At 30.9% G+C, this 13,806-nt stretch overlaps 3 protein-coding genes across 6 annotated transcripts in view; 1 reads left to right on the top strand and 2 right to left on the bottom strand.

The window, feature by feature from the left end:
• Positions 1-25: 25 nt before the first annotated feature.
• On the bottom strand, positions 26-7,498 carry LOC125050143 (ubiquitin-like protein 7). Its single transcript, XM_047649770.1, has 9 exons — positions 7,300-7,498; positions 7,065-7,225; positions 6,742-6,956; positions 6,201-6,429; positions 5,445-5,572; positions 4,052-4,151; positions 1,522-1,662; positions 1,162-1,281; positions 26-363 (listed from the first exon to the last, which is right to left on the bottom strand). The coding sequence occupies exons 2-9, from the start codon at positions 7,222-7,224 to the stop codon at positions 308-310; spliced, it is 1,149 nt and encodes a 382-aa protein (XP_047505726.1). The 5' UTR covers position 7,225; positions 7,300-7,498; the 3' UTR covers positions 26-307.
• A 980-nt stretch (positions 7,499-8,478) lies between these two features.
• Positions 8,479-12,329, top strand: LOC125050058 (G kinase-anchoring protein 1-like). 4 transcript variants are annotated; one of them, XM_047649627.1, is made up of 7 exons: positions 8,479-8,586; positions 9,039-9,218; positions 9,374-9,490; positions 9,593-9,773; positions 9,919-10,215; positions 10,939-11,078; positions 11,802-12,329. In XM_047649627.1, exons 1-7 carry the CDS (start codon positions 8,494-8,496, stop codon positions 11,835-11,837), a joined length of 1,044 nt encoding a protein of 347 aa, XP_047505583.1. In that variant the 5' UTR covers positions 8,479-8,493; the 3' UTR covers positions 11,838-12,329. The 4 variants fall into 4 exon arrangements, with proteins under 4 accessions (XP_047505583.1, XP_047505582.1, XP_047505584.1 ...); XM_047649626.1 differs by lacking the exon at positions 11,802-12,329 and adding an exon at positions 11,611-11,721; XM_047649628.1 differs by lacking the exon at positions 11,802-12,329 and adding an exon at positions 11,611-11,721 and having other exon boundaries at positions 8,550-8,771.
• Positions 12,330-12,460: 131 nt separating this feature from the next.
• Positions 12,461-13,806, bottom strand: part of LOC125050057 (A disintegrin and metalloproteinase with thrombospondin motifs 7) — a 68,881-nt gene continuing 67,535 nt past the window's right edge. Inside the window, exon 19 of the mRNA XM_047649625.1 lies at positions 12,461-13,776. Within this exon, the coding sequence (XP_047505581.1) occupies positions 13,642-13,776 (135 nt within the window). The 3' untranslated portion in view covers positions 12,461-13,641. The remainder of the gene's footprint in view (positions 13,777-13,806) is intronic.

Here is a 13,806-nt window from a genome sequence, read left to right as displayed (position 1 = left end):
AGGTGGTACTTAAATAAAACAAGAATTATTATTAATTCATTTATTACATGCTCTTAAGGATTTAATCCAGTGATATTAAGTATTTTAAATTTATAAGTACCTAATAAATATAATGACTAAACAATGGACTTTTATTGACCTTGAGTACATGACCTCAACTGGAATTATTTGAGTTTACTTTATTTGAAATCTATTTAGAAAAATTTAGTAGAAATACTAGTAGTAATGACTCATTTTTACTTAGTTTTAACAGCCATTTGAGAGATTAGATATTGTGGTGAACCACATGTTATAAGGAAATAATTCATTAATCGTCTCCAATTGCTCCACTAAACACGAGATTGATAGCAGCATTCACATCACCTAAAAACAAAGAAATAAGTTAAAATATCAATTATAAAGTGGGAATCTCTTGAAATTATAAAAATATTTTTTTTTAAATAATTTGCATGTAGTAAATTTTTAGATTTTTTTTTCAATCAATATTTTTAATCAGGATAGTATTATATATGTATCACTATAACCCTCTTTTTTACTTAAGATGTATATAAACTTTAGTGTCACAAAAATTATACACATAAATAATTAATTGATTACAAAAAACAACCTAACGTTTGCATATTCTATGGGCTTCATACTTTCGATTGGTATAGAATTTATCTAATAATCATGAAAAAATGTTTAAAAAAATATTTTTTTTAAAAATTAATTAAACATACTCTGCACAAATTAATATGACATGGTATTACATTAAACAAGTGGTAATTACACAAATCAATCCTAATTATACCAATAAACATTAGTTAATGATACCTTGCTATGCAATCATTAAACATCAACAATTATGTTAACGATTTTTTTATTTTCGTAAGATAGAATCATAAAAGATCTTGGCTATTTTTACAACGTTCCTTAAATCTTACTTCAATAGCAGCGATTGTCGAAATGTATATATATATAATTTCCGAATTTATATTGTTTTTAGGGTTACGCGATTTAATGTAACTTTTACAAAAAAGATTCAAGGTAGATAGATGGATGAATAATTCCCCAAAAATGTTTGCTTCATATATTTAATAAAGATAAATTTTCATCCCTCCCAGCAAGTTCTTAATTAGCTATGAGTGACGATAAAATAAGTTATTTCAAACCGTAACTCACCAGAACATATGAGTAAAGCGCGAACATTTAATGCGTCATCCAGCAATCCCATCTCGTGCATATGATTTAGTTGTGTGGAGAAATCTTCGTCCCGGGCCACTGGACTTTGCGATGATGATGCTGAATTTAAGATAGAAATATTATAACTACTCCGGATTTATGATGAAATAACTGGATTTCTATTTACTAAGAACAAGTTAAGCTAAAGCAAGGTGTTTTTAAATAAATTTTCCATTAATAATAATAATTAGTTGTAAGTACTTCATGCAAATGGTTTATAACCAGCAGGTCAAGTTCGACTTCCAACCAAACAATAAGTATTTGAGGCTGTCCACGTGGTGTACGAAACTATACACATACCTGCAGTACTCTGTTCCATGGGGGTGGGTGATGTACCTGTCCTTGTATAATGTGTAATAACCTGAGTAAGTGCGTCACAGAACATTTCCGATGTTATAACTGGTGGGGTACTACTCGCGGCTGGGGGTTCACTGCTTGTTCCTGAAAATTGTTTTTAATCAAGGATTCGGACGACGAAAGGGACGATCTTATTAAACCTAAAGATACACATTAGAAACATTTGTAAAATTTAAATCCTATTTTGTAGAATAATATTTCCTTTTATAAAGTTATATTTTAGTAACTACATTGTAATACATATTGGAATAAACAAACTTCTTGAACAGGGTTTGCTGGAAACCTGAAACGTGTTTTTTTTAAATACATAGACGTTAAATACCTAATCTATACAGAACAAACGGCAAGCATGCCTCGTTTAACGTCTAAATTTAATTAAAACCAATATCAGAAAAAAATACCTAATAACAGTATTTGCCACAGTCCCTTGGTTCAATTCTATTTAAAGGACAGGTAGTCTGATACATTATTATATACACATATTTTCTCTTCAAATTTGTTATTGTTATTGCTAACGCGTAATGCTTACTTCACTAATGGTATGATATAATGATGATTGGAATTATTATTTTTAGTGCAACTTTGGTTAAATTTACAAAAAGGGCATGAATAGCTTTGATATCAATTAGCTCATCGCTAGGAATTAAGAGAAAAAATTAAGAGAAATCTTCATTGTTTTTTTTGGATTTGTGGTTCGGAAATTCTTCAGTAGGTGGGTAGTATCTGTGGTGGTGCGCTGCAAAAACGGCCTAAAATAACGTTCAGATGAGGAACGATGATAACGATTCTGCCTCGACGTCCGGTGATAAAACTCAGTAGCAGGTATTAATCCGAACAACTCCTATGAACTCTCTCCATGGTAAATGATGGTAGAAGATCCACATCTCTACACAACGGCAAGGGATCAAGCCGCTCGGAAAGAGATTGGTGGTCGATGATTCGAACAGATCTTTGTTGAATACGGTCAAGTGGAACTACTGGTACTGGTGAACTGCCGCCCAGAGGTGAGAAAATTACTCCACGAGGGGCCTAATTTGCGCTATATAGGTTATAAGCCCGGAGTGAAGTACCGTAATTTTAGCCTTTCATCAACATCATGACATGACTACAGACTGTGCAAGATGGGTCCCGAGAATGCTTTCTGCACATCAAAAACGCGAGCGGGTAGAAAGTTGTCGTGACCGCGGTGGAGAGCAAAGAGAGGAAGTTATGGCCCGAATTGTTAGTAGTGATGAAGGTGTCTCCGTGACGGGAGAATACTACGCTTCTTTACTAGATCAATTAAAATAAGCTGTTAAAGAAAAAAGGCGAGGAAAGCTTACAAAAGGTGTGCTCCTTTTGCACGGTGACGGCTGCTATTCACCGATGCGGTTTTGAACAACTGCGTCACCCACCCTACAGCCAAGATGTAACAAATAATAGTCGCCAGGGGCAAGCGACTATTATTTGTTTCCAAAAATGAATAAATAACTACGTGGATAAAAGTTTTGCGACGATAATGAAGTAAAGTCGGAAATTTCGGGGTATTTTGACGACCAAGACAATTTTTTTTGTCGACGGTATTAATAAGTTATTTGACAGATCTGATAAATGTATTAGGGTTAAGGGAGAATACATTGAGAAGGAAATAGTAGTTTATGCAACTGTCATATAATAGGGGGTATTAAAACATGAGTGTAGTTTTTTGAAACGAGCCGCAGGCGAGTGTTTCAATACCTAATTATATGCAGTTACATACACTACTTTATTTAATGTCATGGCTATAGGTTTCCAAGTCATACGTCTTGATAACATTTGTCGTACGCTTTTCTTGATTTTTCTGGCAAAAGACTATTTCGTATTAGTTACTAAAGTTTTATCCAACAAAATATTACTCAAATTCGTATGTACGAAATTGCGCCAATGGAAAAAGTCTGTTATTGGTCTATTGGCTCGGAACCAGCGTGTTGCGTGCGCAGCGCGCTTACCACAGATTATGTGTACTTAAATTGAATTGAAACCTCCTTGGTCGGGACACATTGTACTTTAATAATTAATAAATTATTTTAAAGCATTGTTTTGTTAGAAGAATAATGCTTTAATTTAATTTTTTAGTTTAATGTTTCATTTCCCTTCAGTTTCCGCGAACTTTTTGACAGCCCCTCCTATATATACTTTAAAAATGATTAAATGATTTGTTAAAAATAGAATTTCTCAGACATGTTGAAACTATATTTTAATGGACAGTTTTTGCAGTTAACTGTATGAAAGTATGTTATCATTTTATGGAAACGGCTAGTGGCACACGACAAGTATTACATATTACTCGTATTTTCTAAAATCTTCATCGGAAAGCGACATATTGAAGTTTTTGTGTTTACCAAGTTTTTGCTATACAAATAAGTTTATCTCTTAATATATATATTTTTTAATCTTGTATAATGCGAGACACATTACTATTTCTTTTTGTAAATAAATTTAGCTTATGTTATACCAGAGGCAGTCGGTTGTGGTTCTGATTGTCCAGCAGCTTGTAGCAACCGCAACAGGTTTTCTTGACGTCCACCGCCTATACGGACTGCTTCGGTGGCTGCCTGTACACCAATTATTAAAATCATTATTTACTGGCTCTGTCCTGCGTTTATTCTATCGCAGTGTGATGCCATAAAACTTTCCCAATTAACAAAATTCAAAGATACCATAAAATTATTAGCTAAGATTTTGCCTCCTAAGGAAAACTGGTTGTCCTTAATAGTAACAGGCCAAGAGGGGTGGTTTGCGCGTTAGTCCAGCGGGTCATAAAATCATATAACGTTGCACCATGTTATGTACCCCTACTATATATGAACACTTAGTATAGTTGAGGGCAGCTCGAAATATAATTAAAAAAAATCGCTTCATCCTTTATTTATGGTTTTAGCTACATCGCCCCATTAAAACCGTCAGATTATATGTGTTTCGTAACCCTGATAGGATTTCCTTCAAAATAAATAATAAATTAAAATCGGTGACGTTTTTTGTACAACTTTGTGACTCGCCCGTTACTCAAATGTCATGTTCAAATTGTTAGATTATTGAAATATACACATTTCTGCATGTATATAAGTTATCCTGTCTTAGTCTAACGCGCTCGAGGATCTGAAGGTCACAAATTTTTACATTTCGATCACGTCCAGATATATATTTTAAATAGGGCACTTTTTGAATTTTCTTTGAATACACTAAACATTTCTGAATATCTGACATGGTCGAATAACTTTTTTTTTGTTTTTTTTTTCCTTTTTCGGCCGCCCTACAAATGAATCGCTATTGGTTAAAGGAAGATAAAGCCCGCATAACACTATAAACGTCTAACCCGCTCGAGTTTTTTTATGTGATTTATTTACATTTTACAAAAATAATATAACGATAAATAAATTGGAAAACTTAACATAAACTTTTTTCGTTTTAGAACCTAATTTCCAATGTAATAGGTCCCTGTGACGCAAATTAGTAACTGAAGTTGACTGAAGTTCTAGCAAAAGCAAATTATTTTAAAGTCTCTGCGGAAAGGGAACACAGAACATTATAATGACGAACCTGTTCTGTACTATAGTTCGACAATAACCATCTTGATATTTAACATTAAAAAAATTATATGTAATATTTGTGAATAAATAAAACGACGCGTACGAAAGCAAATTAGAATTATATCACTTCGCGTAACCGCCAGGCCGGTTCTCTTTCCAAACTGACTGTTCTATGAAACTAGGATTCCATAAATGCTTATTCAAATCTGCTTTATCAAAAAGACAAACGCACTTATTGCCACTGGAGCTAATGGATTTTTTTTTACTATCTTTGATGTCTGATTTTTTAAATTATTATTATTAATAATCGGCATAAACCTGTAAAGCTGCAGTAAACTGCTCCTGTGTGATTGCACTTCTACCTTCAGTCTCTTCACCTTCTTCTTCCTCAGCATCTTCATCTTCCGAAAGTGCTTCCAAAGAGTAGGCAAAACCAGATGTAGGTGCTGTATATAAGAATATTGATTAACAAATTGACAAGTAGAAGTTGTCTGTACATTTATATCATTTTAGAAAAGTTAATATAATTAAAAGAAAATTTGTATATGTTTTTAATCCAATTGTAAGTAATATATTCATATACATATAAACTTTAGAGGAATAATGAATTCACTAGTATCACATAAATTAAATTATTTGATTATTTATAAGTAGAAGAATCCCTGATCTAAATAACTAATTTATCACTTAAATATCTTTTCCAGGTAGTTTTTGGTACAATGCGACATCCAATCATAATATTAAGTCTATTGAGATAAAATGCAAATATTAATGTTAATTAGCTGGCTTGGGAATTTAGTTGCATTGCCTCATATTTTATTTTTGTAATTTGATTTTTAAATAGTTTTATCATTATTTCAATTGTTTATATATTTTTTTTTATACATGAAGCAGTCACTTTTAGATTGTATGGGCCCACTGGAAATTGGTATTGTTGGTGATAGAAATTAAAGGCTGAGCTAGGCAAATTTTTGGCTACAGTTTTGATATTTTTTTTGTGTGTTGCTTTAATTGAATAAATATATTTTCTTTCTTTCTATTTTATAAAAGTGTAATATTTTAAATAACACTCACTTGCTTCAGTACCAGGTGCATGACATCTTGAACAGACTAGTCTTAATAGATTTCTCAATGCATTTGGGAGATCAGGATGGGCATCTGTTCCCCTTCTCATTGTTTGAACATTGGCACCCAGAGCAGCGAGTAACTCCACTTCATGTAAAATTGATATAGTTGTACAGTCTTCGGCTAATGATGGAGTTTGTTCTATTATGTCAGATATGACAGACTCATCATTTAATAACTGAAATTAAATGATAACTTTATAATAAATTAAATGTATATCAAAATGTTATTAAATTATAAATAGATTTAACTAACACCAAGATTTTTAGGAATTGCTAGTCAATAATAATATGGTAACAATTTGTCTTAAATAATTGTATTGTTCTTAAAAAACTGTAGTAAATTAACTACTCCCTAGTTATTTACCATTTAATTAGTCAAGTAGATATATTTCTTCTTATTTAGTGATGTTATTTATACATTCAAATAAAGTTTTTTTAAAATAAAGTGAGTATCTGTTTAAAAAAACAATTTAATAGATAAATTATACCTGCATGGCTCGTGTCCAGCCAGGCGCATTGGGTGTACAGCCCAAAGTTCTCATTGATGAGTTCAAATGTTGTAATTCTGCATCACTAAAAGTTGGTGGAGGTGCTGGAGGATTCTGTTCCTTTTTCTTTACAACATGAACCATTTCACCATTTTTAACCCCATTTTCACGGAGAGTAGTACTGTCACGAAGTATTTTACCATGGTGTATCAGTTCTAACATATAGAGAAAATGTTATGGTTAAGGAGATGCAAATATACAAATTATACTATGTTTTGCTAATGAACAATTTCATAAGTCAAGAAGCTAAAAGCTATAATTACCTAAAGACGATGGTGGTATATTAGTTTTTTTCTCAGCCTCTGACTTAAGAATGCTAACAGTGTTGTCAAGACTGAAGTTTTCCAGCTTAACCCGTTCAATAGGTCCTGGCTTGACTTTTATTCCTAAAAATACGAATGGTTGGGCCTCAATTTGATCCATTCTGTAAGAGATACAATAAAAGAAAGGAAAATGGTAATCTATAATAATATTCCAGATTTGCATACAAATTATTACCTTATAGGCTTTATGTTGGTTTCGTCGATGTATTTTCTATAATATCTGCCTATTACACAAAAATAAATCAATATTCACTTAAGTTGCGCGGACATCCAACAAAACCAATTTCCTATTTTCATATTTATTTATTTTGACAACAATGAATAAATTCAAATCTGCGACATCACTCCAACATGAACAGTAAATTCATTCATCAGTCAACTTGACTATTGACTTGTTTTATATTGGTAAGTGTAAGCTTATATAGTGCGTTTTCCAATTACAGCACTAGAGCGCATTATGCGGCATAATGCTCAACATTGAATGTTCCAACTACAGCCCTGCGATTCTGTAACTCACTTTTCGAACTCACACAGCGGTTTTCGCATCGGGGGTCGCTCTCAAATCAGTCGTGAAGCAGTCATTTTATGATTTGGCATTCTGATAAACAATAAACTACAAGCTCCCACCTTTTCACCTCACCTAGCAGTGTTGAAAAAAAATGTTCTGAATAGAGTTAGCAACCTCATTAATGTATAAATAATGTGGTTAACAATAATAATTGGTTGAAAACTTTTTACGCTTATTTTAATAATCAAATTATTTCATTAACATTTTTTTACTGAAATAAGAGAAAACTTTTAAAGAATATAAGGTTTTAACAAGCTAAATTAACAGTAAAATATATAGTTTCATGTAAGAAGTTTACATCATTTACGTTTTGAGTAATTTTTTTAAAATGATTTCCAAAAAAATTATATACTTTTTCAAAACCATTGCAATTTTTACAAAAGTATAATCCTGTAAAATAAATTTGTTTACAGATCCGAATTTTAAAATAAAATTGTATTTATATTTTAAAAGTGGAATATAAAAAAAGTAACTATTTATACCTTCATCTATACTTATATTTTTTTTAGCAGTTTGAAATAACTTTAATTATTTTCAAAATCTACGACGAAACGAAAGCCTTACAAATTATTCAACAATAAATAATAATTACTAACGAAAATTTCGATAAATGCCAACTTAAAGAAAAACACTGGTCAATTTTCTGTCACTGTGTTGGTATTTATTGCGAGAAGCACGCGAGAGCATTAGTTTTGAGAGTGCTCAATTGTGCGAAGCGTTGCTCTAGTTGGAACATTCAACGTTGAGCATTATGCCGCATAATGCGCTCTAGTGCTGTAATTGGAAAACGCACTATAGTGTATGAATGTTTATTTATCTGTGAGAACACCGAAGAGGGACGGAGACGGAGAGGATAATCTATCTATCTACAGTCAGAATTCAGAAAACAGTAAAGTAAAAAATAACTTAAGAATTTAAATATAATCTCTTTGTTAAAACACCTCCGGCCTATCTACATAATACAATAAATAGTGATTTTACTTGATTCTAAAACATTATTATTAAAAAGAAAATAAAAAATATAAAACTTTCGTTACTAGTAACTACAAAAATATCATTGAAATTAAATAAACTCCGCGGTGAGTTTTATTGAGACGAAATGTACCTTACCTTTATTATACCAGATTTTATTAATGTTAAAATAAAATAGATGTGTAAAGAAAATGAATAAAGTAAATCAACTTGTATTACTGTAAAGTACTACGCAAAAAACATACTGATCTTACCAATAATTTATTGTCTTCGTAAAATTTTATTCTTATTAAATAATTATAGACAATTTATTTAAACGGGCTGCTTGTACGATAGTACAACTTATCTTTAATTCTAAATTTTATTTCTTATAGTGTACACGAAAAATGGCTGCTGTGGTTGTACAATCTCGTTTTGCCGGACTGAAAATTGAAGATGACGAGATTTCTCCTAACGAAGCTCAAAAGACTAGCAAGAATAAAACTAACATTGCTAAAAAACTTGAACCTGCAAAGAAGCCAAAAAGTACTAACAATAATAACAACAAACTACAGGTACTTCATTGTTTTTGGTGTACTAAAATTGTTTTTTCTCTTCCTGTGTAATTTATCATTGAAATAGCTGTACTGTTAAATTATTAGCAATAATTATTATTTAAGTTCGACACTTCAATAATGCTTATTGCTATTGTATTATTAATATTTTATAGGCTGCACCTAAAAAACGAAAGTCAAAACCTTCTGGTGCAACTTCGGAGCAATGGGAAATGTGGAAGCAAAAGGATGAGGAACTTGTCCATGGAAACTATGAATCTGAACTCCAACAAGTCAGTTATTATTAAATGCTAAATCAGTTTAGCTGTTATAAATGTCAAACAAAACAAAAAAACTAAATCTTTAACATACAAGTATAATTGTTCAATTTGTAGGCAATACTACTATCTAAACTTGATTACGAAGAAAAGAAAATTGTATACAAGCAATTGAAAAAGAATGCAGATGTTGAGAAAAAAGCTGAACCCTCTCGGAGTGGAAATAAGAAAAATAAAAAGAAAACTGTTATGAGTTTAGAGCAGTTTAACGATATGGGTAATACAGAAGAGCATAAAAGTAAGTAAAGAAAGTATTGTGTTGTTTGTTTAAATGATGTTCTATGCATTTAAGGAAAATAAAATGAAAGTTTTTAGTATGTCTTTTAACAGACGGTGATTGTGGCAATAAAGTCAAGATTCATAATGGTTTATTATTATTTCAGTTTCCAATGAAGAAAAAAGCGAAAAAGATTGTCAAGTACAAGATAAAGATACAAAGTTCTTTGAAAGGATTCAAGATGAAACAAAACATGAACTCTTAAAAGACAAAATTATTGAGAGAGTACGAAATCAAACTGTATCTGATGAAATAATTAACCGGGTTCAATATATAGAAGCTCTACAAAAGAAAGATAAAGAAATTACTGGTTTGAAACAGGAAGTCACAAGGCTGAAAGAGGAACTGCTAACAGTCAAATCACGAAATAAAAAATTATGCAATATCTTGGGGCAGGGTGAAAGTAAGTTACTTATAAATTCATAATTAATTTTGCCTTTTGTTATTTTTTTAACTAGAAGTGTTAAAGATAAATTTTTATTTGGTGTTACACATTTCACATGTTTATAGACTAGGTTGACACTGCTGAATTTTATGTTGATCCTAACTCCACAGTTGAGACTTGCCACTAAATAGTCATATTTGTATGACCTCTATATCAGCATCAATATTTTTGCTGCTAACTGCAAACTCAGTGCTAAGTTACAACTCTGTATTTAATTACCGTTTGTGTTAAATATACACATGTTTTAAAGGAAGTACATAAAACAAAAAATGTTATGTGTTGATAAACTTTAATTTTTAATTTGGGAATTGGTCCATAAATAATATATTTAATAGGGAATATCTTATAAAACTTTAGTTGTTTGTTAATATAATGTTAATATTATATTATTATATCTTATATTATAATATAATATTATATCTTATTAAGCATTTACATTAACAAGCAACTAATGTGGATACATTTATGTTTAAATTTATATTTTTAAGTATTTATGTGCATATTATGCTCAAGTTTATTTTTATAATTAAATCATCTGTGGGGTTACAATCAAACAACAAATTTGCAATTCCTATATAGTTATGTTGCAACAGAGACAACTATGAAATTAAAAACTTTAATTTAACTTTTAGATTATTATGAATACAGATTTGATAATATTAAATTGATATAAATTTTCAGTGAAAGACAAAGCTGAGGTTCTTATTGAAGTGGAGCGATTGCGAGCTGTGCAGGCAGAACTGAATGCTGAACTTTCATCCCTTCATTCTGAGCTTGAGAAGGAAAGGTCCAAGAATACTGATCCAAGAACTAAAGACAAGGTATATTATATAAAGTATTTCATTGTATATTTCTGACTTGGTTTTTTCAGTTAGTTAAAAGAGGGTGTCTGATTGCATGCTTGCTATTTAAAATAGTTAAAAATAAAAGGCTTTACAACGAAAAAGTATCGAACAGGAATAAATAATCTACTATCTATCTATAATATCTATGACAGATTTCTACACATTGTTTCTGTTCTAGTAAAATTCATTTACGTATTATTCGTGCTAACGGCATATAACTAATTAGTATGTCGCCAAGTAGAGCCCGAGATGTCGCATTATACAGTATATAAGGAATACTTTTGTTCACTTATAATATAAATTATCTATATATTGGACGTCTTGGTCTTCCATTTGATATATAATATTTTCAATTTGGTCACAGTATGGACTTTTGGAAATTTCTATGATATTGCACCTCACTGTTTTCCTTACCGTACTTGCACTTAGACATAAAAACCCAACGCCTACTCTGAAACTAGAATAATACTGATGAAATTCACCATAGTAAGAAGTTGTAATATTTCAGAAACATTCGCACAAAAGAAAAAATATTCAGTTTGATGTTTCTTCAGAGGCTTTGCTAACAAAAGAAAAAAGTGCTACAACGGTGTGACAATAGAACGTTTAAATAGCGAAAAATACTAATTAAATTATTCTTTATAATAAAATTGGCTTTATTTTTTTTGTATACTATGTAGTTGTTATTTATTTTTTCAGAAAAAGAGGGGCGCAAATGGAGACAAAGAAAAATAAATTTACGTAAAAAATTGAATATATTAAATCGTACGAAAGTATGCCAATTTTGATATATTCTTACATATTAAATTATTAGAAATGTGATTATATATAGATTTAGGCACTTAAATGTGAACTTCCTTGTTAAGTGTAAACTTGATTGTGGAAAGATCGATCTCTTATTTTTTTATTAATATTTAAGTTGACTATTACAAAATATATACTACATATTTTATATTGTTCATGGTTTCCAACGATAAGATATTTAAGGCTACTTTTTTCTAAATGCAACACTAGCCCATTCCTCAAACTTTTGAGAATCAATTTTTTTTGTATTAAATAAACCACATTTCATCTTTCAAAACTTGGATCCTGTTGATGTTGCTTGCAAGATTTTTCAAGATGTCTCAAGTTAAGTATTAGTTTTATTATTTAAGCTAAAAATGTGTCTGATATATTCCTCCTAATCCGTCTTTAAGTTACTTTTTTTATTAAAGTTTTTATGTATTATCGAATTTTTATGTAATCCATTTTTCCCAAAAAGGTTATCCCTAAGAATTTATAAGCAGTCTTGTCTTCTATCATCGATATTGGATATAAAACCAAATCTTATATATTGGTTTGATAAATGAAAGTCGTTATAAAACAATGCATTTTATTGCCATATCTATTAAATACACAATTGTAATTATTTAATGCGACGTGTGATATTTTTGTATAGAAGGTTAGTTTCAAATTATTGAATATTAAAATTGTGTATTAATTGACTTGACTTGCCCCGAGACGATTCTTAGAACTGAAGCATCCGGTGACTTATTTATAATATTATACCTACCTACAAAGGTATAAAGATAAATAAAAAATATTTTTAATATTAATTATGCGTAGTCAGTTAAATCTAAGACCATAGACAACGGCCTATTCCCGCAGGCGTGACGCTAACGTCAAAGTCTGGTGGTGAGAATTTGTCAAGTGACTACCATGTAATTTTACATACTTCATGCTCACGGGAAAAAACACATCAAAGCGAAATAAAATAAATATTTTGGCTACATTTGTATCCACAAAGGCACGGTTCAATTTATAACTATAAATGATTTGTTCATACTTAAACGTTAATCTACATAGCGTACTATTTACGTACCAAAATTATAATTATTAAGCGTTAATATGAAATAGTACAAGTTGAAGTATGACTAGTATTAAATACAATAAATACAAATAGATAAAAATCTGTATAAAAATACTAATTCTTCGTAGTCGATACAGCTAGGGTTATCTTAATATACTTAACGATACAAGTGTCATAGTGGCAGTAACCGTGAATTATGGCAACGTGAATTTGATTACTATTTTTGGTCCAAAATATTTAGCTTCTAATTTCACGTTACGGTAAAAATACGTACATCATTTTAATACTGTTATATTTATAGTTATATATCTAGGAAGACTATGTTAAACTTAAATAATATGGCAGTAGTGGTAATTGTAAAATTGTTAATGTACTTATTCTGCGAGATTCACCACAGGGTGGTCTTATTCGAGTACATACGTCTATATTCGTTGGGTTACTTTACAACACAATTACCGAGGCACAGTCACCCTCACATTCACTACACGAAATGTTAATTACTTGCGTTCCGTTTGAACTTTTCACAAATCCCTTTCAGCTCTCAAACTCGAGGTAATTTTTATGGGATCAGTTTGACCATACCAAATTTGTATTTGGTTTTCAAACCACACGAATTGTATCGTAAAAGATTTCATCGCGTATTCGCTTTGTTACATCTGTGCCGGGGGATTCTTCTAGGGATTCTTTCCATTAACAAGCTGGCACGTCTGCACAGCGTATTGAATGTATCGGCTTTGTTGTGAGGTCGCATTCAGAATCACTTACGACGTTATTCGATATTTTGTTCACGCAGTGTACGTTTCTTTGCTTAGTCGCCTCCTCACCCTGAAAAGCACATGTATTATCTGTTAGCGT

The sequence above is a fragment of the Pieris napi genome, chromosome 6, assembly GCF_905475465.1.
Source record: "Pieris napi chromosome 6, ilPieNapi1.2, whole genome shotgun sequence".
In the NCBI taxonomy this organism is placed as follows: Eukaryota; Metazoa; Arthropoda; class Insecta; order Lepidoptera; family Pieridae; genus Pieris; species Pieris napi.
This window is presented reverse-complemented; position numbering and strand designations above follow the sequence as displayed.